Source organism: Sarcophilus harrisii, chromosome 1 (assembly GCF_902635505.1).
Source record: "Sarcophilus harrisii chromosome 1, mSarHar1.11, whole genome shotgun sequence".
Taxonomy (NCBI): domain Eukaryota; kingdom Metazoa; phylum Chordata; class Mammalia; order Dasyuromorphia; family Dasyuridae; genus Sarcophilus; species Sarcophilus harrisii.
The window spans coordinates 648,847,698-648,874,714 of record NC_045426.1 but is presented as its reverse complement, the minus strand read 5'-3'; the positions used below and the strand labels follow the sequence as shown (position 1 = coordinate 648,874,714).

At 40.7% G+C, this 27,017-nt stretch overlaps 1 protein-coding gene across 2 annotated transcripts; it reads right to left on the bottom strand.

The window, feature by feature from the left end:
* Positions 1 to 397: 397 nt before the first annotated feature.
* Positions 398 to 19,711, bottom strand: GCDH (glutaryl-CoA dehydrogenase). 2 transcript variants are annotated; one of them, XM_003760670.4, is made up of 11 exons: positions 19,548 to 19,711; positions 19,193 to 19,306; positions 16,671 to 16,814; positions 15,778 to 15,840; positions 8,072 to 8,242; positions 6,600 to 6,729; positions 6,192 to 6,408; positions 5,759 to 5,862; positions 5,277 to 5,402; positions 3,724 to 3,884; positions 398 to 997 (listed from the first exon to the last, which is right to left on the bottom strand). In XM_003760670.4, the coding sequence occupies exons 2-11, from the start codon at positions 19,290 to 19,292 to the stop codon at positions 924 to 926; spliced, it is 1,290 nt and encodes a 429-aa protein (XP_003760718.1). In that variant the 5' UTR covers positions 19,293 to 19,306; positions 19,548 to 19,711; the 3' UTR covers positions 398 to 923. The 2 variants fall into 2 exon arrangements, with proteins under 2 accessions (XP_003760718.1, XP_031803500.1); XM_031947640.1 differs by lacking the exons at positions 19,193 to 19,306; positions 19,548 to 19,711 and adding an exon at positions 18,741 to 19,128.
* Between the last annotated feature and the right edge of the window lie 7,306 nt (positions 19,712 to 27,017).

Sequence of the window (27,017 nt, the reverse complement as noted above, 5' to 3'; positions counted from 1 at the left end):
ATACCAGAAAGTCCAAAATTGAATGTTGTTAAAATCTACATAAATAAGTAGTTTGGAATCTTGTTTGTAAGGATACTCAGGTAAAATGTGAATTGTGAACATTTGCCAGTTACAACAATGTCTTATTCCTCTTAGTATCCCTGTCTCGTTTCACTCTCCACCTTCTAAACACTGAGACAGATCAAGCTTGAGTGACTTCAGTAATTTACATTCTAGGTTTTAAAAACTTCCACAAATTGTCAAATGAACAAGACACAAAGCACAGCGACGGTATGCTGGGAGAAGCATAGGTACTAGTTAGTATTGTGGGCTATCTTACAAAATGAACTCCAATATTCCTATTTCTCTAGCAACGTTACTTCTTTTCCTTTTACTCAGAACAAAAAAGCATAGACAGTTTTGGTCAGCAGCATGTGAACTTTATTAACGTACTTGTTCCCAGTCTGTTCCCAACTCCAGAACACAGAATGATATGTCTGAAATCAGTGGGTGATCAGCAGGGTCAGGAGGCATTAGTAAGCCCAGAAGCATTATAGGTTTGGGTAAGAGATCTTAGTTACTCAGTTACAAATCAAGCAGCTTCATAGAAGCTGCTCTGAAGTTCATTCATCTTCCTCTTGCCCCCTGATTAAAAACAAACCACTTATTTCCCAAGTTATATAAAATTAATAAAAGTTGATGCATTGAAAGGGACTGAAATAGTATAATCACATTCTTTCAGCATTTCAACAGAATTGATTTTAAAACAAGGCACATTCAGGTATAGAAATAAATTTCTTCAATCTCAGTCTCTACCTTTCAGAAAGGAAAGTAACAATCACTTCCCCAGAAAAGCAGATTTATCACAACCTGGGAAATCAATACTGACATAATGAAATGAAGACTTTCTGAAGGATGTTTATCAGCCCTTAAGAAGAACAAGTTCACTTCCCAGCAGTAAATGCCTGAATTCCCGTGATAGCTCTCCCAAGAATCAGGGCATGGATGTCATGAGTACCTAAAACAAGGGAAATGAGAGAAAGAGATTATTTTTAGCTGGCCTCAAAGTGGACAAAGTTAGTTTTGCCAGTTTTGTTATTCTGATATTCACCAGCATCTCTGATGCCTTACTGCAGAGGCTCCCAGTCACATGGTAGGAGCTAACATCAATACCTCCTACCACAATCAGACTGAAGTCAGCCTGCCTTTGATCACTTGGGCATGGGTGCCAGAGGAAAGCAGAGAGGCTCATAACATCTAAATATAGCCCCTGATTTTTGCAGAGCTTTGCCAACTATTCAGTGGTTTTGGCATTTCCCACATGAATATCACATCTAGAGAACTATTAAGTCCAACCTGGATGCAGCATACAAACTCAGACTATAGCTATACATTTCTGAAGAAATTAAAGCTATGATCATTAAAAAAAAAAAAAAAAAAGCTCTGATTCACTATTGATTAGAGAAATGTACATTAAAACAATAACTGTAAGGTACCACTTCATACCTATCAGATAGGCTAAGATGATAGAAGAGGAAGTGATAAATGTGAGGAGAGGCTGTGGGGAAACTGTAACACTCATGCACTGCTGGAGTTGTGAATTGATCCAACCATTCTGGATGGTAATTTGGAACTATACCCAATGGGTTATAAAACTATGCATATCCTTTGATTTAGCAATACCACTACTAGGTCCTTATTCTAAAGAGATCATTAAAAAAAAGAAAAAGGACCTACATATCCAAAAATATTTATAGCAGCTCTTTTTGTGGTAGCAAAGAATTAGAAACTGAGAGGATGCCCATCAAGTGGAGAATTGTTGAACAAGTTGTGGCATGTGAATGTAATGGGATATTATTGTGGTATAAGAAATGATGAGCAGGATGATTTCAGAAAAACATGGAAAAACTTACATGAATTGAGGCTGAATGAAATGAGCAGAATCAGGAGAACCTTGTACACAATAATAGCAATATTGTGTGTTTACCAATTATAAGATACTTAGCTCTTCTCAGCAATACAATGATCAAAGACAGTTCCAAAAGCCTTATGATGCTAGCCATAACCAGAGAAAGAACTATGGAGTTTTGCCTACAGACTAAAACATAATATTTTCACTTCTTTTTTTTTTTTTTTTGGTGGCTTTTCCCTTTTGTTCTGTTTCTCTTTTACAACATGATTAATGTGGAAATATGTTTACATGATTGCACATATATAATCTATTATTTCTGGCTGTCTTGAGGAGGGGAAACGAGAAGGAGGGAGAAAAAATTTGGAACTCAAAATCTTATAAAAATAAATGTTGAAAACTATCTACATGTAATTGGAAAAATAAAATACTATTTTTAAAAAGTGCTGGGGCTTATTCCTAAAAGCAATAAGGAATAGGAAATACTATGTATTATACCTGGGCTTCTCTCCCCAGTTAAGTTCTCCAAGCTTTAGCTTGGGATTCTACTGATTTGGATCTAGCACCAGGTATGCCAATGAATCACTATAACTTTAGGCAATTCATTTCCCCTTTTGGATTTCAGTCTCTTTCTGTAAAATAAGAAGATTTAAATTTGCTGATCTTGAAGGTCCTTCTCCCTCTAAAATTCTATTTTTTAAAAAAAGAGCTCTATGGGATACCAGTCCATGGGAAATGGACCAGAGGTGACAGTTACAAAAAGTTCAGTTTTAAACTGTTTTATTCATATCCCAAACATTTTATTGTTCAGTTTAATAACCATTTATTAAATGTTAACTAAATGCAAGGGAATATGCTAGGCATTCAGGATATGAAAGCCAAAAAGAAATATTCCCACACCTCAAAAAGGTTGCATTCTATCATGTATGTGCACATAGTGTAATCCCAAAATATATATAAAGTATTTCAAAGGAATCTAGGAAGGGAGAGAGCATTAATAAACTTGAAGGCAAAGTATCATGAGAGACTTATGGAAGAGGCTAGCATCTGAGATGTTCTTTGAAGGAATGATTCTAGGAATTCTGAGAGACAGAGGTGAGGGGAAGTGAGTGGTAGAGATTACAGAACCCCTTTGAAGTCTCAGGAGCTGCAATGAAATGTCATGTACAAGCAACAGCCAGTGATAACAATATGAGACCTATTCACCAAAGATATCAAAGAGAGAAGGAAAAGGCATAAAAGAAAAGAAAGGGCTATTTTTTAAAATACACAGAAGAGAAGTCGAAAAGAAATGCAAACAAATTGGATAGTTTTTTGAAAGCTAATGAGATTAAATTATTATATACTTTAAAAAAAAAGCAACACCATGATTGCAAACTTGGGTGACTAAGATAGTGTACACTAAATAGAATTAGAGAAGTTTGGAGGAGGAAGGGATTTTCAAGGAAAAATAATGAATTCTATTTTGGACATGCTGAATTTGAGATGCCTTTGGTACATCCAGATGACATTTGATGATACAGTTCAGAAAAGAGCCAGATAGCTATAGATAGATCTACAAGTGAAGATATTAATAATAATAGCTGACATTTATATAGCACTTTAAGATTACAAAAAGCTTTCTGGATAATGTCTCATTTGATCCTCCCAATAATCCTGTAAAATGAATAGTGTAAGGATGATGACATTGATTTTACAGATTCATGGATGACGGGGACTTGCAAGCTCAGAAGCAGAGCTAAGGCTGGAGTCTGGGTGTCTCTCTTGCAATTTCCCTGACATCCTCAGAGTCAGAGGCCACGAGCCTCCTTTCTGGCTCCACATGGGCTCCTTACCTTCATAAGTGTTTACAGCCTCCAGGTTCATGGCATGCCGGATCACATGATACTCATCCGAAATCCCATTCCCACCAAGCATGTCACGGGCCTGCCTGGCAACATCAAGGGCTTTGCCACAATTGTTCCTCTTCAGCAGTGAAACCATTTCCGGAGTCAGTCTAGAAAACACACATACACACACACACACACACACAGAGTATTGATTAGACTGATGAAGGAGAAACTCTGACACTTTCCATGGTTTCCCAAAATGATCTGACTTGTATCCAGATTTTTCTCCTGTCAAAAATCTTATCCATCCTTAGATATCAGGGGTTCCCTCTCTTTTCCTTCCTCAGTCAGAAGTTATTTCCTCTTCGCTGAATCCCCATAGTGGTTCCTCTCTCTTGTGGTCAGAATCACATCATGTTTCACATTACAATACTTTGGGCTAGATATTACTACTATTGTTCCCCACTCAGCTGCCTGAAGCCAGAATGAGTGCTAAGCATGGGCCTTGGACAACCAGTTCTCTGGGAATACCTGGTGAATTGAATAGCTCACATAGAAAATGAGGGGATTAGACCCAATGATGTCTAAGTTGTCTTACAGTTCTAAAGCCTATGCTCCTAGGAATTGATTTGTTTTTGCACAGGGGTCCTTCATGTTGAAGCAAACTTAATTTCAGAAAATTTGTATTTATATAAAGAATAATTTGGAGCAAGATTAAAATAATTTTTTCCTTTGGACTACATAGTTCTTATGAAAAAGTGACCATAGAAGTTTGTCACTCTTGGGCCAAATCACTCTCACTCACAAGATATCCCTACTTCCTCAATGAATTTTTCTTTTCTTTTTTTTCTTTCTTTTTTGCTGAGGTAACTTGCCCAGGCGCACACAGCCAGGAAGTGTTTAGTGTCTGAGGGCACATTTGAACTCAGGTCCTCCTGACTTCAGGGCTGGTGCTCTATCCACTGCGCCACCTAGCTGCCCCTTTCAATGAATTTTTATGGAGCTCACCTAGAAATCTAGTTAAAAACATACATCACAGATTGCTTTAATGAAAATCCTTCTGGCGCCTCTTAAGTTTCGGCTCACTTAAGTCTCTTTTCTTATATATGAACTTGCCTGATCCTCCTGAGATGTAAATGCGCTTCTCCTCTTGAAATTACTCTGTATTATCTTGCAGATACTTTGTATTTGCCAGTGAACAAGTATTTCCAACAAGGAGGAGCATCTGGGGGTAGCAACTATTTCATTTTTGCCTTTCCACCCCCAGTGTCTTGCACAAGATTAAAACTTGTTTCTTGAATTGAACTGAAGAAAGAGAAAAGGGGACATTCTAGGAACACCACAAGTAGTTGGAGGGATGTGTGGATTGCTGCTAGGCCCAGGTAGGGCTTACATACCTGGCTGAATATATATGACTGCTTCATGGCTACAATGACATCACTTCCTCTCCCTCACCTACAGTGCTCCCTGAAGAGCACTCCAGGAGGACCTCATTAGCCCCGGAGTAGCCAACCTCTACCCGACCATCCCTTCACCCAGCCTAGGCCTGAACTCCATACTTGTCCTCGTCTTTCAAGCGCCCGAGTTGTAGGCAAGCATGCAGGCCCAGGGTGATCTCTGTGAGCATGTCAGCCAACTTTTTCTGGATGAGCTGGTTTTTAGCCAGTGGGGACCCAAACTGCTTCCTGGATATAGAAAGAGAAGAAGGGGAAGGAAAAACAAGTCAAAAAAGCCTTGGGACAACTGAAAACAGGAGCTGAGGTTGTCACGGAAAACCTCTTGGAGGCAAGATGGTGGCTAAGTCTGCAGTATTTGGCCCACTGCTCTTCTCCACCCCGATCCCCTCCAGTCTTGGGTCTGTTCCCCTCACCCAGGCTAGAATCATTCATGCTTCGCTGGCATCCTTCCACTTCTTGGAAAACCAGATCAAACCCACCTCCTCCAGGAAGCCCACCCTGACTGTTGGAGCCTACCAGCTTAGATACCAGCCAGGGGGAAGGAAGAAAGGGGAAGGGAGAAGGAAAGTCCAGGTTCCAGTTACCTGTCTAGAGTGTACTGCCGGGCTGTATGCAGACAGAACTCTGCAGCACCCAGCACCCCCCAAGCAATGCCATATCGAGCGTTGTTCAGACATCCAAAGGGGCCCTGTGAAAAGAGAGAAGGGGCCGGGATGCCTTACTATGTCAGAGCTTCATCCTTACCTAGAGATCTGTTATTAAAGGTCATCTAGTCTAATCTTATTTTACAGAGGAAGAAACAGAGGCTTAAGTTAAATGACTTGACCAACATCAAGCAGTAAGTAGATGTGTAGAATTTGAACTCAGGTCCCCTTACCCTAAATCCAGTGCTCTTCTTTTCCTGGACTCGAGTTAAACTCGTTGAATCTCCCTCAATTATCCTAGCTCCCCTCCTCAGGGTCTTCCTCCTCCTCTCCCCACTTTACACCTGCTGTTTTCTGACTCTGGGTCACTTACAGCAAGACCAGACACATGGGGCAGCATGTTCTGTTCCGGTACTTCCACATCATCCATGAGGATCATTCCTGTGATCGAGGCCCGAAGCGCAAACTTGCCTTCGATTTTGGGAGCTGACAATCCACGCATTCCCTTCTCTAACAGGAAGCCCCGCACCTGAGCGTCCTCACATACAGCCCAGACCACAAAGAGGTCAGCCACGGGCGAATTCGTGATCCTAGAGGGAGGGATAGGGAATAACTGTGGAAAGGACAGCTTCTCCCCAAGGTCCTCCTCCACCACCGCAGAGCCGCCCATCCAGTTTCTTAAGCCTTCATAGAATGAAAAGGATTTGAAGCCAGTCTTAGCAGTCCAACCCTCTCATTCTATAGATGTTGTCAATAGGAGTCCCCACCCTCACCCCCTCACCAGGTCTTGGAGCCGTTCAGGGTGTAGGTCTTGCTGGCTGCATTGTAGCGGGCCTTAGTCTCCATACTGCCTGGGTCACTTCCATGATTGGGTTCCGTCAACCCAAAACAGCCCAAGAGTTCCCCCTTTGCTGTCAACCAAACCCATAGTCAGAGGACCCCCTACTTCCCCTGAGAACTTCTTCCCTCCTCCCAGATCATCTCCCTGTAATTCCCCCTACACAGGCATCTCTATGGCTCTTGGATCTTACAAAGCCTTAGCAGAACCAATGACGTTCAATAACCCTGGGGGGAGGGGGCTGGTTTGTAGGGCCACAAATCCAAAATTTGTGGATTTTGTTCCCACAAATCCCTTGTTCTTGGGGGAACAAGAATAAGTAAGGTTGATGCCAAGAGTTATATTAAGTTTATGGGTCATGATTAGTAAATTAGTAAGGAGAATGCTTAGGGGCCCCAGGAAGGAAGCCATCAGAAGGCTGGCAGACTTGGAAACCTGGATCAGGTTTTGGAATATATCACTGGGGAGGGAGCTCAGGATGCCCTGGTGTGTGAGCAGGCCCAGGAAGATTTGTCTGGAGGCCCAGACAGTGGGGAAGGTAAGAGATGGAGAGAGGGGAACCACAGGAAGGTGAGTAGGCTCAGGGAAGTGGGTCTTAGAGACTCAAAGAATTGGTGGCACTGATAGGGACCTTAGAAAGCATCTGATTCAATTCCTTCATTCTGTAGAAGTCCTGAGAGACTAAGTGACTTGTCCAAAGTCACACATACAGGAATGGAACCTAGATCCCTTAACTCTAAAGTTAATGTTCTTTTCACTAGATCAGGTTGCTTCTTCTCCAAAAGTCCCGGGAAGGAAGTCTTAAGAAGGTCAATTGGGGAAGGACTTAAGGTTCTTTGAAGAGTGGGTAGAATCAGGACCTGAGTCAGAAAAAACCTCGGAGGCCATCCAGACCCAACTGAACCTGAATAGAAATGCTTTTTTTCCATATTCCCAACCAGGAGTCATCCAACCTTCTTCTGGAGAATTCTAGGAACCTCTAGGGGGAACAGCTATTGTACAGCACTGATAATTAGGAATTTTTTCCTGAAATCAAATATAAAATCACCTCTAAGAGTCTTCTACCCTTCAACTCCAGTTCTATCTTCTGAGGCAAATCAAAATCAATTTAACTTTTCTTTCCTGTAATAGCCCTTAATATAGTTGAAGGCAGCTAGCCTTTCATCATCTAAGTTTTCTTTTCTCCGGCAGATTTGTGATAAGGGGAGCTAAGTGCCCCAAGGCTGGTAAGTTGGGGATGGAGCACCAGGGTACAAGGGAGAAGACAGCTCAGGAGTTCTGAATGGGATAGAAAGCTCTAAGAAGATCAAGGGGTTAGAGGCAGCTAATAGAGAAGAGGCTAAGGGGTCCTTGGAGGTTCAGTGGCCTCAGGAAGCTGGGTGAGGAGTCCCACATTCCAAGTGTATTACTCTCACCCAGTCGGGGCAGGTACTTCTGTCGCTGCTCTTCGGTGCCATAGGCATAGATAGGGTGCATGACCAAGGAGGACTGGACACTCATGGTTGACCGGTAACCACTGTCTACACGCTCTAGTTCCCGGGCCAGAAGTCCATAGGCTACAGATGAGGTCCCAGCACAGCCATAGTCTGGGAGAACAGACACAACCCATTAGATAGACTGAATCCTGAGTCCCCAGAGACTTCTTGATGAGCGTCATTCTATTATGAAGAAACTGGATGTTAGGGATGAATATTCTATGGTTCAGATTCAATTCCCAATCCCCCAATTCTTTTTTTTTTCAGTTCCAGCATAGTGTTATTAAGTCCTCAAGGATATTTTGAGGTCTGTATTTTTTTTTTTAATGAAAGCTTTTTAATTACTCCCCCAACTCTTTTTTTTTTAATTATAGCTTTTTATTTACAAGATATGTGCATGGGTAATTTTTCAGCATTGACAACTGCAAAACCTATTGTTCCAACTTTTCCCCTCCTTCCCCTCACCTCCTTCCCCAGATGGCAGGTTGACCAATACATGTTAAATATGTTAAAGTATAAATTAAGTACAATATAAGTATACATGTCCATACAGTTCTTTTGCTGTACAAAAAGAATTGGACTTTGAAATAGTGTAAATTAGCCTGTGAAGGAAATAAAAAATGCAAGTGGACAAAACTAGAGGGATTGGGAATTCTATGTAATGGTTCATAGTCATCTCCCAGAGTTCTTTCGCTGGGTGTAGCTGGTTCAGTTCATTACTGTTCTATTGGAACTGATTTAATCCCCCAACTCTTAAACAGACTGAAATCTACATGTGTTCCCAGCTAACTACACTATCAGCTATTGCCACCCAGCATGAGGGACAACAGGCTGTGGGCAAAGCAATCCCCAGAATAAATGAGGGTTAAATGGTAACACAGAATGACCTTAGGGGGAAGTCACCTAAAATTCTTTTGTTACTACTAAGAATAGATGCACACGAGATCAACCAAATCATTTCCAATGGAGCAGTAATGAACTGAACCAGCTATGCCCAGCGAAAGAACTCTGGGAGATGACTAAAAACCATTACATTGAATTCCCAATCCCTATATTTATGCCCACCTGCATTATTGATTTCCTTCACAAGCTAATTGTACAATATTTCAGAGTCTGATTCTTTTTGTACAGCAAAATAACGTTTTGGTCATGTATACTTATTGTGTATCTAATTTATATTTTAATATATTTAACATCTACTGGTCATCGTGCCATCTAGGGGAAGGGGTGGGGGGGGTAAGAGGTAAAAAATTGGAACAAGAGGTTTGGCAATTGTTAATGCTATAAAGTTACCCATGCATATATCCTGTAAATAAAAGGCTATTAAATAAATAAATAAATAATTCTATGGAAAGGGAAAAAAAAATTAAAAAAAAAATAAAAATAAAATAAAAAAAAAAGAATAGATGCACATATTTGAACCAAGCTGAAATGATTATCCTGCCAACATTACACCAACATTATCGATGTACCTAAGTCCTGAGAACCTTTCCAATGAACAACTACAGTAAAATTCTGAAAAATGTTTTGAAAAATAATTGTATTATGCAAGAATTATTTTTAGATGCCTATAAAAGTTACTACTTTGATACCTGCATAAAAAAAGAGCACTGCTGATGATTCCTCTTTAGAGTCTTACAGAATACCTAAATGCATATACGCTGGATGCTGCTATGTTGCCTTTATGGAACTCTTAGGAGAAAAAGCACCTGATCTGGTTACTATGTGCCTTCAGTTTCAGGAAGGAGATGCCAGAATGCCTCTAACATCTACTCGTGGCAATAGCCACTGTGATAGTGGAGAAATTACAAGCCTTAACCTTAGGACATTTGACTTATTTAGTGTTCTCCATGTAGCAGTGGCTATGTCTCAAGTCAATAAGATCCAATTTCTCTCTTTAAGATGTCAAATCACTTATAAACAAGCCATACAAGTCTTAAGAACAGGCAGGAAAAGAGTAGGAACTTTTTTTCTGCAAAGTTTCAGTCTTTTCAAAGATATAATCTCATCTTTGTGTTCCCAATATTGGTCAGGATGGGAATGCAAAGAAAAAGAAGAGTTAAGAGAAAAGGTGATTCTTTCCCCTTTGCAGAAATGTATAGCAATGCAAATTTGTGAACCGAAAGGAAACATTTACTATAAATTTCCAAATTGTGGTTAAAGATTCTAGTGGGGTTTGAGGTTGCAGCTCCTCAGTACTAAGGCACATGTAAATAATAGATCACTTTCTCTCTTTCCTTGGGAGTGACAGATTTATTATTCTAGCAGATGAAAAGAAAGTGATTTCACTGATTGTAAAATAAACAACACTGAAGTCTATTTAGAAATTTTATCTCCAGTGAAATCCAAAAGTGTAGAAAAGAGAATAAATAGTGTTTGCAGTTTTTAATCCTTCTCTAATGGTTAAGAATCACCTTATTATAAAGAACTGCACAGGTTTAACCTAGTATCACATTGTTTGATGTCTTAGGAAAAGGGAAGAGAAGAGGAGAGGGAGAAAAAATTGGAACACAGAATTTTGCAAAGGTGGATGTTGAAAAGTATCTTTGCATGTATTTGGAAAAATAAAATATTATTAAAAAAAAGAATCACCTATTATTAACTCTTCTCTCCCTCTTGGAAAGAAAGAGACTGGTTTAGGTTAGAAGGCAAATAATTGGTGATTTTTCATGAATTAAAAAAAATTTTCATCTATCAATTTTGACAAAGTAAGATAATTCAGAATGTCACTTGACCGGCAATTTGTTTTCTGTCTATGTTTTAAATAAAACTGTCAATTATTTAATTTGCTTTAAAATGAATAATAATGATAATTACTTAGTATTTGGGGAAAGTATAAAAGACTAAATTTTCATTATCTGAGATTATCTATAGAATAAATAAATTCTAAAATAGTAAATTTGTTTGTTTGGTTGTTGTCCTTCATCCTCCAAGAGGATCAAAATAACAACACTGTGTTAGATCATGTTACAGTGTGTCTGACTGTGGTTGATCGGAGCAATATTAGCTCAGAATGCTCTACCATAGGTCAGGCACAAATAGTCTATGTGAACATCTGGATTCTCTAAACTTGTGCATCTTGAATTTCTTTTGAGCTACTTCAATTCTGCTTTCCTTATAGAGCACAGCACCCTCTCTGCCATGATGGACAGTGCTGTGCCAGTGTCTCCTATGCCACACAATCAATTCCAGACTTCTTTAGAGAGACTTTGAGAGTGTCCTTGTATTGCTTTTTCTTACCATTATGTGAGCACTTGCCCTGTGTAAAGGGCATAAAACAGTTAAGATAAGATACCAGATACTGAGATCCTTTCTTGAACTAAACTGTCAAGCACACAAACTCTGCTGCCTAGAACACAACCCTGTTGGGCTGGCCACATAGTTCAAATGTCAAACATATGCTTGCCAAAAAAATTAAAGAGCAAATTTGTTTACTTAGAAACTGAGGTCCTTTTCTTCAACACAAATATAGTCAAAATGGTAGATGACTTACAAGTTTGCTTAGGACATAAAAGTGATGATTTGTCCATAATTCTGAAAATTATGGATATGTCCCTAGAATTGTATATATTGAAGTTACATTCAATAGTATCAAAAAATTCTAGTTTAAAGGAATTTTTTCCCTAGGGGTTAATATGGTATACCTTATGATATCTAGGTCATTATAGCCAGTGTTTTTTTGAGTTCTGACTGAACTGTCTTGTATTCACTGTAAATGTGAAAGTCCAGAACGTGGTTATTTTTTCAATTTCTAATGCCTGATTTTTATACCAGGATATGTTTATTAAACTAGGAAAGAAAGATGCTGAATGAACACTTTTGGAAAATCTTTGCATTTATTTAATAAGCCCTAAAGATAACTTCTTATTTATTGTTTATTGCCATATGAAAACCAAGTGCACCTTGCTTTAAATTATAAGCAGTATCTTCTCAATAAAACAATGATCCAAGACAATTCCAAAAGACTTATAACAGATTGCTATCCACATTCAGAGAAAGAACTATGGAGTCTAAATGTAGATGTTCTGTTTCTTTTTTCTGCAACATGATTAATATAGAGATATGTTTAACATGGTTGCACATGTATAACCTACATCAGATTACTTGCCATCTTAGGGAGAGAGAAAAGAAAGGAGGGAGAAAAATTTGGAACTCAAAATCTTATAAAAAATTGTAAGCAGTGAGATGGAACTGTAATTTCATTTGCTCTGAATTTTGATCTCAGATATAACTGTTTGACTGATGTTAAGCCTATACTCCATAGTTCAAAGGAAAATGCCAAGAATTATTTCAAGAATATGCCAGCTGGAAAATATTATCAGTGCGTGCAGATCTTTAGGAAGGTTGAAAAGAAAACTTTATGAAGATAATGGTAGGATTCTCTTGAAGCAGTTTCTCACTATATTTCCCTTCTGAGCAGGAATATTTCCCATTTCCCATCTACTTAATTCTGAGCCTTATTATAACACCCTGTAAGTAAAGTAGAACTCTCATGAAAGATTGGTTGCTCTAAAAGGTATCTATAACTTTTACTTGAAATCAAACAGACTTAAAGGAATTTTATCCTGGTATGTACCCAGCATAGGTCACTTTATGACTTTAGGCTTAGACCCAAAAGAACATTAATAATACTGTTAGAACTATGTCCCTCCTCTTTTCAAACTAAATTTTTCTGAAAACGTCAAGAACTGCCAATTTTTAAAATGAATTTTAATGTTACAATCATTAAACATCTCTGATATCTTAAAATGGAATGCAAATAAATAGGATCTCATTGATTTGATTTTATTGTCCTGAATTTGACAATAATCGTTGACTTCCTAGTGTAAGCAACTAAGACAAATCTTTGCTCATTGGTTTAACAGTTATATCTTCATGTGTAAAATTTATGTCTGTATGAAATTATATTTTAAGTGAATGATATAGAGGAAACAGATATCCTCAAAGGGGGGTAGGATAAAGCCATGATATGATAAAGGTTCAAAAGCTTTAGTTTTTAATAAACTTTACTTCGGGAAAAGCAACAAAATTAAATTGTTTCCATTTGAGAAGTAAGATATATATAACTGGCTTTCAAATGTTTTCCACTGGGTCAAAATATATACTGAGAAGACTCATGATAACTGTAATTGTATCAGCAACTCTAGATGTTTGGTTGTTGAACCTTTCAGTGAAAAACAATGAAAAAGACCAAGTAAAGATCATGGTCTTAAATGATCTATTTTCAACTTTATACTGGAAGTAACAGGGAACTTCTTAAGTTTCTTTCACTTTCACTCAACCATCTACAGATGCTATCCATTCAAATGCCTAAATACACAGGCTTTGGATATATATTAGTAATTGTCTTTATAACTAGAGAAGGAAATGGCAATCTACTCTGGAATTATTACCAAGAAAACTTTGTGGTCACAAAGAACTGGACACAACTGAACAACAATTGTATACATGGTCTCAGCTGGATTGAATCTGTTACACATAGAACTGTTTTAATTAGTTTCTAAAGCATGATAATTGTATAAATATATATGCATATATTGAATTTAACATATATTTCTACAATGTTTAACATATATTGGGCTACTTGCTATCTAGGAGAGGGTGTAAGGGGGAGAGGGTGTAAGGGGAAGGGGGGGAATTGGAACACAAGGTTTTGCAAAGGCTATTGTTGAAGAATTGTCCTGCCATATGTTTTGAAAAATAAAAGGCTTTAATAAAAATATTTGCTAAAATTTTTAAATCATTTTTTAACTATTTGAGTGATCTCTCTCTTTCTCTCTTTCCTTCTTCCCCCTCTCTCAACATCAAGAGATGGACAGGGTTATTTTATATAGACTAGTCTTTACAAATCCTTTCTAAGATTCTTTCTCTAGTTTTATTTGTACCATTTATAAAGTCCTGATAAAGAAAGAAAAAAAAAGATATGTGAAGACTGAAACTCCCCAAATTTTCTTTTCTTTTTTTTTTTTCTTTTTTTTTTTTTTTTTTACTTAATAGCCTTTTATTTACAGGATATATACATGGGTAACTTTACAGCATTAACAATTGCCAAACCTCTTGTTCCAATTTTTCACCTCTTACCCCCCCCCCCACCCCCTCCCCTAGATGGCAGGATGACCAGTAGATGTTAAATATATTAAAATATAACTTAGATACACAATAAGTATACATGACCAAAACATTATTTTGCTGTACAAAAAGAATCAGGCTCTGAATTATTGTACAATTAGCTTGTGAAGGAAGTCAAAAATGCAGGTGTGCATAAATATAGGGATTGGGAATTTAATGTAATGGTTTTTAGTCATCTCCCAGAGTTATTTTTCTGGGCATAGCTGAAACTCCCCAAATTTTCAAATGAGTTACAACTAACTGAATTTGATATTGCCTCTATAGCTCTGATGTTTACCCCATAAGGTTTGAATTGGTTTTTATCACATAAACTAATTATTTAAAGGTTTTGTAAAGTCCTATTAAATCATACGAAATTGTATCACTAATGGATGCAAGCAGCATTAAGGTAGTTTGGAATTTGGAAAGTAGATTTATTGGAAGAAACAACTCTACAAATCTGCTCTAAAAACAAGGGACATTCCAGTTACTGTTAACTACTGATATCCTATTAAAGACATTTACATGCTGATTAAGGATACATTCACTAAGTCTGAAGGAACTAAAGTGAATAATTTGTGGACAGTGGTCTAGGGCAGATCCTGTTGATAAGGAATTCCCAAGGTAAAATATTTCCTACAAGCAGATGATTTTATAAATTAGAAAGCTAAACTCAAAATCATAGAATAAGAAATCCAACGTTTAAATGGAATGCTGTACACGTATTTACCCAAACTCTATATTGTCCAGCATCTAAATTGCATTCTGGTGTTAGGGAAATTATAGAGGATATTTTAAGGGATATTCCCTGAAATATTGTTATAAATTTTCTGATTCAGTATTGCAGTGTTTTTAATTTTGTTAGTAAAAGTGTTGCTCTGGACATGTAGGTTATACAAATGATGACTTTTGAAAAGATTTAAACTCTTTGAGAAAGTAATACTATAAAATAATATCAAAAGGTGAAGTTTGCAAGGGATAAATGAGGGTTAAACTGTAACTTGGTATAGTATAGTATTAAGATGTAGTCATCTAAAATTCTTTAGCTCCTACCAAGAATAAGTATGCATACTTAAACCAAATCCAAACAAATTGTACTCCCAGTGTTACAAATGCACCTAAATCCTGATAAAATTATCAAATGCAGAAAAAACTAAATGACAGTTCTGAAAAATAAGTTTTCATAAATAGTTGTATTTTGTGAGTTATTTGAAATACTTATACCAACTACTTTGTTATCTACACAAAAAAGAAAACTGTCATTGATTTTCTTCTTAGTTTCTTGCAGAATGCCTATATGCACCTCGTCTGGATGCTATTATTTTCTTCCTTTCAATAAATTTTCTATTTTCTCAAGGATTGTTTCTATGTAGATTTATTTCAACCTGATGCTGGAACATAGTAAATACTTAATAAATACTTGTTAACTGTATGGAGACTAATTAGAGATCCAAATTCTGTCCTAGAATCTGTGATCCTGAACCCCAAAGGCAGGGACAAGAAAGAAACAAAAAGAAAGCTAGAATACCTATACCTACCTTTAATGGTGGGGCCTAGCACGCCCAGTTCCCCCATCTCTGAAATGATTTCCCGGTCAAACACTATGAGAATAAGAAGACACAATTCATAAGTGCTCGGACAAACCTGAGGCCCAATTCCAACCCCTCCTCTCTCCCTACTCCTAAGAAGAGGTTGCAGCCTTGTCTTTAGGGAGCTCCCAAGGCCTACAGGAGAAAGACAAAGCCTCCAGGTTCTTTGCCCTTTACTCAGATTGATTCCAACATCCACAGGCGTGGTCTTATGACTATTAAAAAGGTAAAAAAAAATTACCTAGTTTCTAGTTAATTTAATAATTTTATTAATAAGGCCAGCAGGTTATTAATAAAAGGATAGTCACCATCTCTTAGACCAAAGACTCCTAATGATGGTAGAGTTTACATCCCCTTCGAAGAGGAGGTATTCCAGAGTGATTGCCACTCATCTCTGATCGGTTAACACAGTGGTAGGTGGGATATCTCAGGGTGGGTGACTTTGGTGACGCAAATCTCAGTCACAGAAACAGCAGTTTCCATATCACTAGTCCCCCCATCCCCCACTTTCCAGCTGACCCAAACACAATGAATAGGAATACACCCATTAGCCCAAATATAGAATTTCTTCAGCTGTCTGATTAAATTTTGCCCTAATTAGATATTGTCTTGGGTAAATTTTTAAGAGAGATTTCCTATACTGTTTCTCTTTTATATTTAATAATTAATTATTTAAGTATTAGGACCAAGATTTTCCCCCTTTTCTATTTCCTCATATAGAAACCAACCATTCATTTCCCACAGTCTCCCTTCTCATTAGCTACTGGAGAAAAGAGGGAATCCCTTGGGGTTGAAGGGAAACCACCTTAGTTTGCAGTCTCACTCTCACCCAAGACCAATACCTTCATTCCGATTAGCCAAGAGGATTCGGGGCATCAGCTTTTCCTGGCAGTAGGTTCGAAAAGTATCTCGGGTCAGGATCTCATCAGGTGTCAGTTGTGCTTCCAGAAGAAGGGGGTCCTGCCAGTTGAAGATGGGGCGAGAAGCTGAAGGGGCAAGAACAGGAGAACTCCAGGGTAAGGAGAGTGAGACTACTCATTGCTCAACTTACCTCCAGCTACATTCTCCTTGTCTGAGTAAAGAAAGACCTCGCTTTGCCTCTAGGTTGCAATACTTTCCAAAAGGACTGACTATCCTGAGCAAACTATGTTTCCCTCCCTGACACAGTTTCCCTACCCATTAAATGGGGATAATATTTCCCATAAGACTTCTCTACCAGAGTTGTTTTTCACTGTACAAGTTTTGAATGGTTTAGAAATGACAGCCACTGTTATTCACAAAGATTCTCCCTCCTGCTCTCCCACCCTAGTTAGGGTGGGACATCTGACTGGAGCTGAGGGGAATGGTAAGTGATAGGGCAGGGGACTGGCTACCTAATATCTCTGGAATTACAAATAAACTTTCCTTACATTGTGAGCTCTGAGGGCAGAGACTTTTTTTTTGTGACATTTTATATCCCAGTGCTTAGCACAGTGCCCGGCACAGAGTAGGCACACAATATTGATTGATTGATTGATTATAGAGTTCTTCATATCCTACCTACCTTTTACTGTTTTATTACAAGACATTGTTCTCTATCATGCTTGACCCAGCTATAATGGAACACTTCTGCTCCTCACACTACTTTATCCTCCTTCCCTTCTCCATGCCTCTGCCTGTCCCCAGTCTTATCTCAGCTTCTTGGAATCAATGGTATTTGTACCTTCCACATGAGACCTTTCCTGATTCCCCCCTCCCCAAGCTGCTACTCCCAAAGTTACACTATTTTTGTATCCTCTTTGTCTAAGCATGTATGTACGTATGTATCTATCTGTGTGTGTGTGTGTGTGTGTTTGAGAGAATGTGCTGTCTTCTGGATTAGAATGTAAGCTATTTAATTGTTTTGCTTTTATCTTTATATCCCCAGCATCTAGCACAATGCCTTTCAAGTAGTAGGTGCTTAATAAGTGCTTATTGAAGACAGGGATCTGGGATTCAAGAAAGCTTCATGGAGGGTCATATATTTAGAGTTGTAAAGACCTTATCAGTTAACATATATTTTAACATATTTAATGTATTGGACTACCTACCTGACACCTAGGGGAGGGGGGAGGGGGAAAGAAGGGAAAAATTGGAACAGAAGGTTTTGCAAGGGTCAATGCTGAAAAATCACCCATGCATAAATCTTGTAAATAACAAGCTTTAATAAAAATAAAAATAACTTTTAAAAAGATCTTATCAGTCACAGAGTCCAATTTTCTAATTTTCCAGAAGAGGACACTAAGGAACAGGACAACCACAGAGTGATTGTTATCTGCCCAGTCATAGACAGTAAATGTCTAAAGTGGGACGGTATTTGAACTAGGTGTTAAAAGAGAGGAGGGGCAGCTAGATGGTGCAGTGGGTAGAGCACCAGCCCTGAAGTCAGGAGGATCTGAGTTCAAATCTGGCCTCAGACACTTAATACTTCCCAGCTGTGGGACTTTAGTTAAAAGCTAGTGAAAATAATAATTTCCTCCCATCCAAATAAAGAGGCCCCCTGAAATCTACCTCTCCCAGACCACCTTAGGAACCTCTCTGACTTGAGTCCATTACAAAGAATAAAGGAGAGGGAGGAGACTGATCAGGGAAGTTCCCTAAATGAGCACAAATCTGGGGTCTTTGCTAGGATTTGCACTGTAACTTCCTTTGCATGTTCTCTTTGTAAGTCAAAGTTCACAGGATGATAACTTGGTTGGCTTGCATTCCAGTGGGCGGTTTTGGAGGAGCAGGTTGGCCCATAAAATCCCGGAGTCCTTACTCCCCTGCTCCAACCCCCTCCTTTATACAGGCCGGCTCAAAGGTCCCAACTATTCCCCAAGAGACGCCAAAAGGCAAGGAGGATGTGTCCCTGCAGTCCCAACAAAGGGCGTCTTTCATCCGCCCAGACTCACGTGTACTACGTGTCCACTACTTGCTAGAACCCGTGCCAGGCTCCGGGGAACGACGCCAAGACAAAAGCGAGATGGGCGTTCGCTCGCTTGTACGCATTTCACTTTTGGAAAGGAAGAAAGCGGCCCGAGAGTGAAAGTCCTGCGCAAGGTCCGAGTCTGGGCGTCCCATCCCACCCGGTGCTCCTGGGAACATCCCACTGCCTTCCCGGGTAGCCGAGTCCTCTGTGGGCCCCAATAAGGAAACAGCGCCCCGCGTGGGGGAAATGCGCGAGAAGAGCCGGACCCCGGAGTCGCTGCAATGGATACCGGACTCGGAGGGAGAGTCCGCGTTCCACTTAATAACCGACTCTGAGCAAGGGCTTCCCCTTGCCGAGCCTCAGTTTCCCCTCCTACGAAGGGGGGAGAAGGCCCAGAAGATCCCGTACGTCTCCGACCGTCCGGCCCCGACTCACCCCGGGTCGCGGCCTGGGTGCCTCGGCCTCTCGCCCAGTCCAGGACTGGACCGCGGACGCGGCTCAGGAGCCGCCACGCGGAGACACGCTTCAGGGCCATGGGGAGGACGCGTCCTGAAGGAGGAGAAAGAGAAGGAGTTCAGGGTCCGGGTCTCCCGCCCGCCTCCAGCGCCGAGACTCGATCCATTCCCCGGAGCGGAAGACCGAGACCGAGAAGTGGCCCGGGAATCTGGGCCGGCCAGGAAGGCCGCTTCAGCCCAGCAAAGAAACTCGGGGGGCGGGGCTTCCTGCCAAAGTCCGGACCCCTCCCCGCTCTCGGGCCCCCGGAAAGGCCTTGAATCCGGGCGCGGCTCACCTGATAACTCCGGGGCTCGGCGGTCAGAGTAGAGCCGGACGATGACCACGAGAGAGGTGGAGAGGAGAAGCTGGAAGAGGCGGGGCGCATTTCAGTCCCCTTCATTGGTCCGAACCCCGAGGGGGCGGGGGAGGGGTTTGCCGCTTCTTAAACCAGCAATGCCGAACCTTACGCTGGCAACGCCTAACAGCGCCCGCAGACTGAGCACGCCTCTTTAACTAGCTTAGCCCGGCGAGGAAGGCCGGAGCGAAGAGCAGGGCTTCGTTTTGATTGGCCGCAGAAATAGGTAAGCTTTGACTCTCGCTCTCATTGGTCCGCTGTGGGGGCGTGTTGTGAAATGCCTACATCCACCGGATTCTGCCTCCTGAGGGAGGGACCCTGGCCCTGAGCAAATGAAGACGCGGGATGGGGGGGGGGGAGAGGTCCTGCCTGGAGTTGGAGCCCCGGCCGGGCGGGTCCCCGAGGCTCCCTCCCTCACTGTCTGAGGCGCCCGAGGCGGCGCGGGGACCGCACCCAGGAGGGGTCCCCGGAGCCGAGAGAGATGACGGATGGATGCTTCCCGAGGGTGGGGGAGGGCCACCAAAGATAAAAGAGTTCCATTAAAGAACAACTTTGCTTCGAGGTTTAGCCAGAGACGGGGGTTGAGGCGGAAATAAGCTGCCCTGCCCCCAGTCAGTAACCGTGAATTAGAATAGAGGAAAAGGAGGAGGGGGGGGAGAGAAAGGGGGAGGAGAAAAAGAAGCGGGAGGAGAAGGAGGAGGAGGAAAAGGAGGAGGAGGAGGAGAGAGAGAAAGGGGAGGAGGAGGGGAGGAGAAAAAGAAGCGGGAGGAGGAGGAGGAGGAGAGAAAAGGGGGAGGAGGAGGGGGAGGAGAAAAAGAAGCGGGAGGAGGAAAAGGAGGAGGAGGAGGGGGAGGAGAAAAGAAGCGGGAGGAGAAGGAGGAGGGGGAGGAGAAAAGAAGCGGGAGGAGGAAAAGGAGGAGGAGGAGGGGGAGGAGAAAAAGAAGCGGGAGGAGAAGGAGGAGGAGGAAAAGGAGGAGAGAGAGAAAGGGGGAGAGGAGGAGGGGGAGGAGAAAAAGAAGCGGGAGGAGGAAAAGGAGGAGGAGGAGGAGAGAGAGAAAGGGGGAGGAGGAGGGGGAGGAGAAAAAGAAGCGGGAGGAAAAGGAGGAGGAGGAGAGAAAGGGGAGAGGAGGAGGGGGAGGGAGAAAGAAGGGAGGAGAAGGAGGAGGAGGAAAAGGAGGAGAGAGAGAAAGGGGGAGAGGAGGAGGGGGAGGAGAAAAAGAAGCGGGAGGAGGAAAAGGAGGAGGAGGAGGAGAGAGAGAAAGGGGGAGAGGAGGAGGGGGAGGAGAAAAGGGGAGGAGGAGGGAGGAAAAGAAAGGGGAGGGAGGGGGGAGGAGAAAAAGAAGCGGGAGGAGGAAAAGGAGGAGGAGGAGGGGGAGGAGAAAAAGAAGCGGGAGGAAAAGGAGGAGGAGGAGAAGGAAAAGGAGGAGGAAGGGAGAGAAAGGGGGAAGAGGAGGAGGAAGGAAGAGGAGGAGGGGGAGGAGAAAAGAAGCGGGAGGAAAAGGAAAAAAAAAGGAAAGAGGAGGGGGAAAAGGAGAAAGGAGGAGAAATTACAAAGATTACAATTAAGGTTTGCAAAGGCTTTGTGGTGTTTCCTTTGATCCATAGTCTTGGGATACTTTATTTTATAGGAGAGGAAATAGACCAAACAAGGTCAAGTGACTTGGGGGGAAAGGGGCCCAGGGGCAAGGGTTCAGGAAGGGCCAGGGACCCTGGTGGAGGGGCTGCTTAGTCGGGGGTCCACCACCTTTGGTGACCACCTGCCATCCAGCTCTAACCAGCTACCGTATCTAGTCTCAGCAGATGGGCGAAACTTGGCTAGTGAGTCAGTCACCCCAAGCGTGTGAAAACTTCCCCCACTGGAATGGGCAGATAATTTTTTCCTACGGCCATAAAGGTGGCTGGAGCAGGTGTTGAGCTTAGAGCTCAGTCAGACATCAGAGATGACAAAGTCATTCTCCACTGGGACCCAGAGCATTGCTGGTCCTCCTTTGTATGACTGGGAAGGAGGCTGACGTAAGGCTGACAACTACCCAATTCTGTCTCACTTAAATCCAATTCACTGCAGAGTGACTTGGCCCTCTTAGAAAACAAAAGTTCAACAAGAAGCTTCTGAGACAAGATTGGAACTCAGGCTTTTCTTATTTCAACGCCAAGAAATCCGTGGTGCAAATCTACTAGCTGGTGTGATAGAGGAGCCTCCTGCCAGTGGCTGCTGGAGGTCTAACTCAGACTATAGAATGGATCTCTTCATGCCGGAGGATGATGATGATACAAGGAGACCAAGAGGCAGTTGCATTCTCTGATCTCTCTCCTTTTCCCTCTGCTTCCAATTTATTTCATTCCCAGTCCACAAGGAACATCTGTGAAGGCAGCTTTGCAACTCCTTCGAGTGTTACTTTCACTGTTGTGGAGGCTCCCGGAGAATTGTCCTGCCCCTTCACTTAGGCATGGTCCTTAACACTGACTTAGTAGGAAGAAAGCAGGGGAAGAACTCCTCTCAGGAAAGTGCTCATTTCTCACTTGGCTGCACTGCTTTGCACTCACTCCCTATGACTTTTCTACTAGCTCCTCCTTCCCCTTGGAAAAATCCCTTTCTCTTTCAAGATTTCATCAGCCTCTGGCCCTCTGATTGGTGGGTGGAGCCATGAACTCCAAAACCTTCATTAGACATCTTATTTCTCATGTGGTTACACTCTTTAGGGACTTGTCTAATTTTTCCCTCTCCTCCCTTCCTTCCATACTTCCCTTCCTTCCATACTTCCTTCTTTACTTTCCTTTGTGTTTTGTCTTTTCCCACTAGATTATAAACTCTTTGAGGTCATGGACTTTCTTTCACAGTACCTGGCACAGAATAGATAGTTTAATAAATGTTTATTGACTGACTGAGGGGTGGTGGACTCTAGGTGCAGGAAGAATGTGTTGTCAGATGTAGTCAATGAAAGCCTGGCCCTAGTTTGCTTAATTGTAATTCTTTGTTTAGGTGCTAGGTGGCACAGTGCACTAAGCATTGAGTTCAAACTTACCCTTAGACCTGACCAACTGGTTGGGTCACTTAACCCTATTTGTCTCAGTTTCTGTATTTGTAAAATGAACTGGAGAAGAAAATGGCAACTACCCCAGTATCTTTGTCAAAAACAAAACAAAACAAAACAAAACAACCAACAACAATAACAACCAAATGGGCAGCCAGGTGGTCAGTGGATAGAGCAACAGCCCTGAAGTCAGAAGGACCTGAGTTCAAATGTGACTTCAGACACTTAAGACTTCCTAGCTGCATAACCCTGGGCGAGTCACTTAACCCCAACTGCCTCAGAAGGAAGGAAGGAAGGAAAGAAGGAAGGAAGGAAGGAAAGAAGGAAGGAAGGAAGGAAGGAAGGAAAGAAAGGCAGCTAGCTCAGAAGGAAGAGAGAAAAAGAAAAAAGGAAAGAAAGAAAAAAAGAGAAAACCCCAAACGAATCATGAAGAATTGAACACGATTAGCCAACAAAGTAGGCATGGTATTGAGTATTGATAGCTATATTTGTTGAGTAACAAGAAGCCTTTAAAAAGAACAATAACCAACCAGGAAATTGAATAAGTTTCCTCATCTATAAAATGAGCTGGAGAAGAAAATGGCAAACCACTCTAGTATCTTTGTCAAGAAAACTCCAAATGGAATCACAAAGAATCAGACATAACTGAAAAATGACTGAACAATAAAAGGCCAGAAATGTGTGGGTACTGTTTGGCACTGTTTTAACCCTATTATTAAATCAGTACATTTCCTTCCTAAATTATATATGCTATATTCATAGTGGGCCTCTGCAGAGAGCTCCGAACGTTGACCTGCAATACAATCTTGGGGAATAAGGTAGGAACAATGGATATAGGGGGAACTCAACCTATGATTTCACTGTTGCAAGGAACTGCCAGGGAGGAATGTGGCTCTATAATTTCATTCACATGAGCATTCTATCCATTAGTACAGAAGGAATTACCTCAAAAAAAAATGTCCATTGTCTTTAAGCTGAAACGAAACTCTGCAAGCTAGCACTGGCAGCCAGGCTGTCCTCTGTCTCTCCAACTTTATTTCATGATCTACTCCTTCACACACTCTTGGTTCTGGCAAAACTGGACAATTAGTCATTCCTCCCACTGCACATTCCATCTCCTACCAACCTACATTTGCACAGGCAGTTTATGGGCTTTGTGCCTGAAAAGTCCTTCCTCCTTTCAGAACTCTTGCTTTTCTTCAGGGCTCAAGTGAGATGCCACCTCCTTCATGAAGTCTTCCCTGATCTCTCTGGTTGTTATTTTCTTCAGTTTCCTTGTTGGCTATGTTTGTTTGTTTGTTTTTTGGGGGGCATTTGTTTCTTTTGATATTGATACCTTTTTTATAGCTTTTAATTTACAAAACATATGCATGGGTAATTTTTCAACATTGACCCTTTCGAAACCTTCTGTTCCAACTTTTCCCTCCTTCCCTCCACCGCCTCCCTAGATGGCAGACAAGTCCAATGCATGTTAAATATGTTAAAGTATATGTTAAATACGATATGTGTATAGAGATTTGTACAAATATCTTGCTGCACAAGAAAAATCGGACTTAGAAAAAATGTAAAAATAACCTGAGAAGGAAAATTAAAATGCAAGCAAGCAATAACAGATAGAGTGGAAATGCTATGTTGTGGTCCACACTCATTTCCCATAATTCTTTCACTGGGTGTAGCTGGTTCATTACTTAACAATTGGAACTGGTTTGGATCCTCTCATTGTTGAAGAGAGTAAAGGCATATTGATATTTATAAAACAAACAGACATAACTGTCCCTCTTCAATACCACCCCCCATACTGCTTTGTAATAAAGAATTATAATTAAGCAAAACAGGGCAGTACAGTTGGCCACCTGCTCTGCAACTTGTAGAGTAACCTGGGGCACTGAGAAATTAAATGCCCCACCCAGGGTTACTCACACAGCTAGTATGTGTCAAAAGAAAGATGACATAAAATGCTCCCTACCATGGACAAAAGCTCTTCTTCCCCTCTGCTTTCCTTCTTGGGCTGGAGTCCCATGGAAGGAACAAGATTGTTTCCTCCCTCCCCACTCCTATCCCTGCCTTAAGCAGGACTAGAGCTTCAGAATAGAAGAAAAACCAAGGCATGCTCCCCTTCAACTGGGGTAGGAGCTAAGATAATAAGGGACAATTCTTCCCGAGAAGATCCCCAAGAGAACAACTGGCTAACCTTGGCAAGGGCATATTCCTTGCAAGTCCCCATCTAGTCTTGTTTTCCTTCAAGTCTCCAAAGAGGGTCTGCTCTGAAAATGATCTGATTTAACCCAATGGTTTCCACATTCCTATAAACTTTATTAATAATGACTTGATGAGTTCTCGAATTCAGCACCATTCTTGTGTGATTGTTTCTCAATAAGCATGTTTGGAGGAGCACTTTCATTAAGGCACACTTTCTTTTCTATTTTTTTATTGGTTAATTTGATTTTTTATGTAAATATTTTATTTTTTCCAATTGCATGTAGTTTTCAACATTCATTTTCTTTAAAAAAAGTTTTTCAGCTGTATTTTAGCTTCCAAATACATGTAAAGCTAGCTTTCAATACCTGTTCCTGTAAGACTTTGGGTTTCAAATTTTTCTCCCCCTTCTCCCTACTCCAAGACAGCAAACAATCCGATAGATGTTAAACATGTGCAGTTCCTTCAAATATACCTCCATAATTTTCATTTTGTTTAAGAAAAATCAGACCAAAAGGAGAAAAAAACATAAAGAAAAAATCAAAGTGAAAATACTGGGCTTTGATTCACACTTTGTCTCCACAGTTCTGTCCCTGGACTCGGACTGCATCCTCCATCCAGTTGGATCAGGAAGTGCTCTGAATCATTGCATTTCAACATTCATTTTAAAAAAGATTTTGAGTTCCAAATTTTTCTTCCTCTCTTCCTCCTGTCCCCACTCCCCTCCTCCCCTAGATGGCAAGCAATCTGATATAGGTTATACATATGCAATCATGTTAAACATATTTCCACATTAGTCATGTTGTGAAAGAGGAAACAGAACAGAAGGGAAAAAACCACAAACAAAAAACAGAAAGAAAGTGAAAATAGTTTCAATCTGCATTCAGAGTCCATGAATTCTTTCTCTGGTCACTGATAACATTTTCCATCATGAGTGTTTTAGAAATTGTCTTGGATTACTGTATTGCTGAGAAGAGCGAAGTCTATCATAATTGATTACTATACAATGTTTCTATTATTTTATACAATTTTCTGCTGGTTTTGCTCAGTTCACTCAGTATCAGTTCATGTAAGTCTTTCCAGGTTTTTCTGAAAGCATCATTCATATACTACAACGTGTTCAGCTATTCATCAATTGATGGCTATTCTTTCAATTTTTAATTCTTTGCCACAAAAAGAGCAGATATAAATATTTTTGTGCATGCAGGTCCTTCTTTTTAAAAAAGATCTCTTTGGGATACATACCAAAAAGTGGTATTGTTGGATCAAAGGAAATATTTATGATTTGATTGCCCGTTGAGCATAGTTCCAAATTCCTTTCCAGAATGGTTGGACCAATTCACAACTCCACCAACAATACATTGATGGCCCAATTCCTCCCCAACTTCTCCAACATATATCATTTTTCCTTTTCTGTCATAGCAGCCAATCTAAATGGCATGAGGTGGTACCTCAGAGTTGTTTTAATTTACATTTCTCTAATTAATAGTGACTTAGAGCATTTTTTCATGACTAAAGATAGCTTTAATTTGTTCAACTGAAAATGCCTATTTATATCCTTTGATCATTTATCAATTGAGGAATGACTTGTATTCTTCCCCCAATAGTATTTTATTTTTCAAATACACATATAGTTTCCAACATTTATTTTTGTAAGATTTTGTGTTCCAAATTTTCTTTCCTTCCCTTATATGCCACCCCCCTCCCCAAGACAGCAAGCAATCTGATACAGGTTAAACATGTACAATCTTTTTAAACATATTTCCTTATTTGGAATGACTTATATTCTTATAGATTTGGCTCAGTTCTCTATATATTTGACAAATGAGGCCTTTATCAGAAATGCTAATTGTAAAAATTGTTTCCCAGATTTCTAAGGCATACTGTCAGCAAAATGGAAGCTCCTTGAAGGCAAGTATTGTTTCATTTTTGACTTTGACCTGGCAAAGTGACTGGTCCTTAATGTCTTTTGAATTAAACTAAATTTTCTGCCCCACTCGAATTAGAGTTCCCTCCCTCTTCAGACTGTTTCCTATTGCTTTCTGGGTGCACATTCTCTTTCCGTAGATTGTAAAGTCTTTGACTATAAACTCATTTTTGTCTTTTTTATCTCCATTGCCTGGCACACAGGAGATAGTTAATAAATACTTTTTGATTGGTTGGTTGATGTAGTGGGTATTCT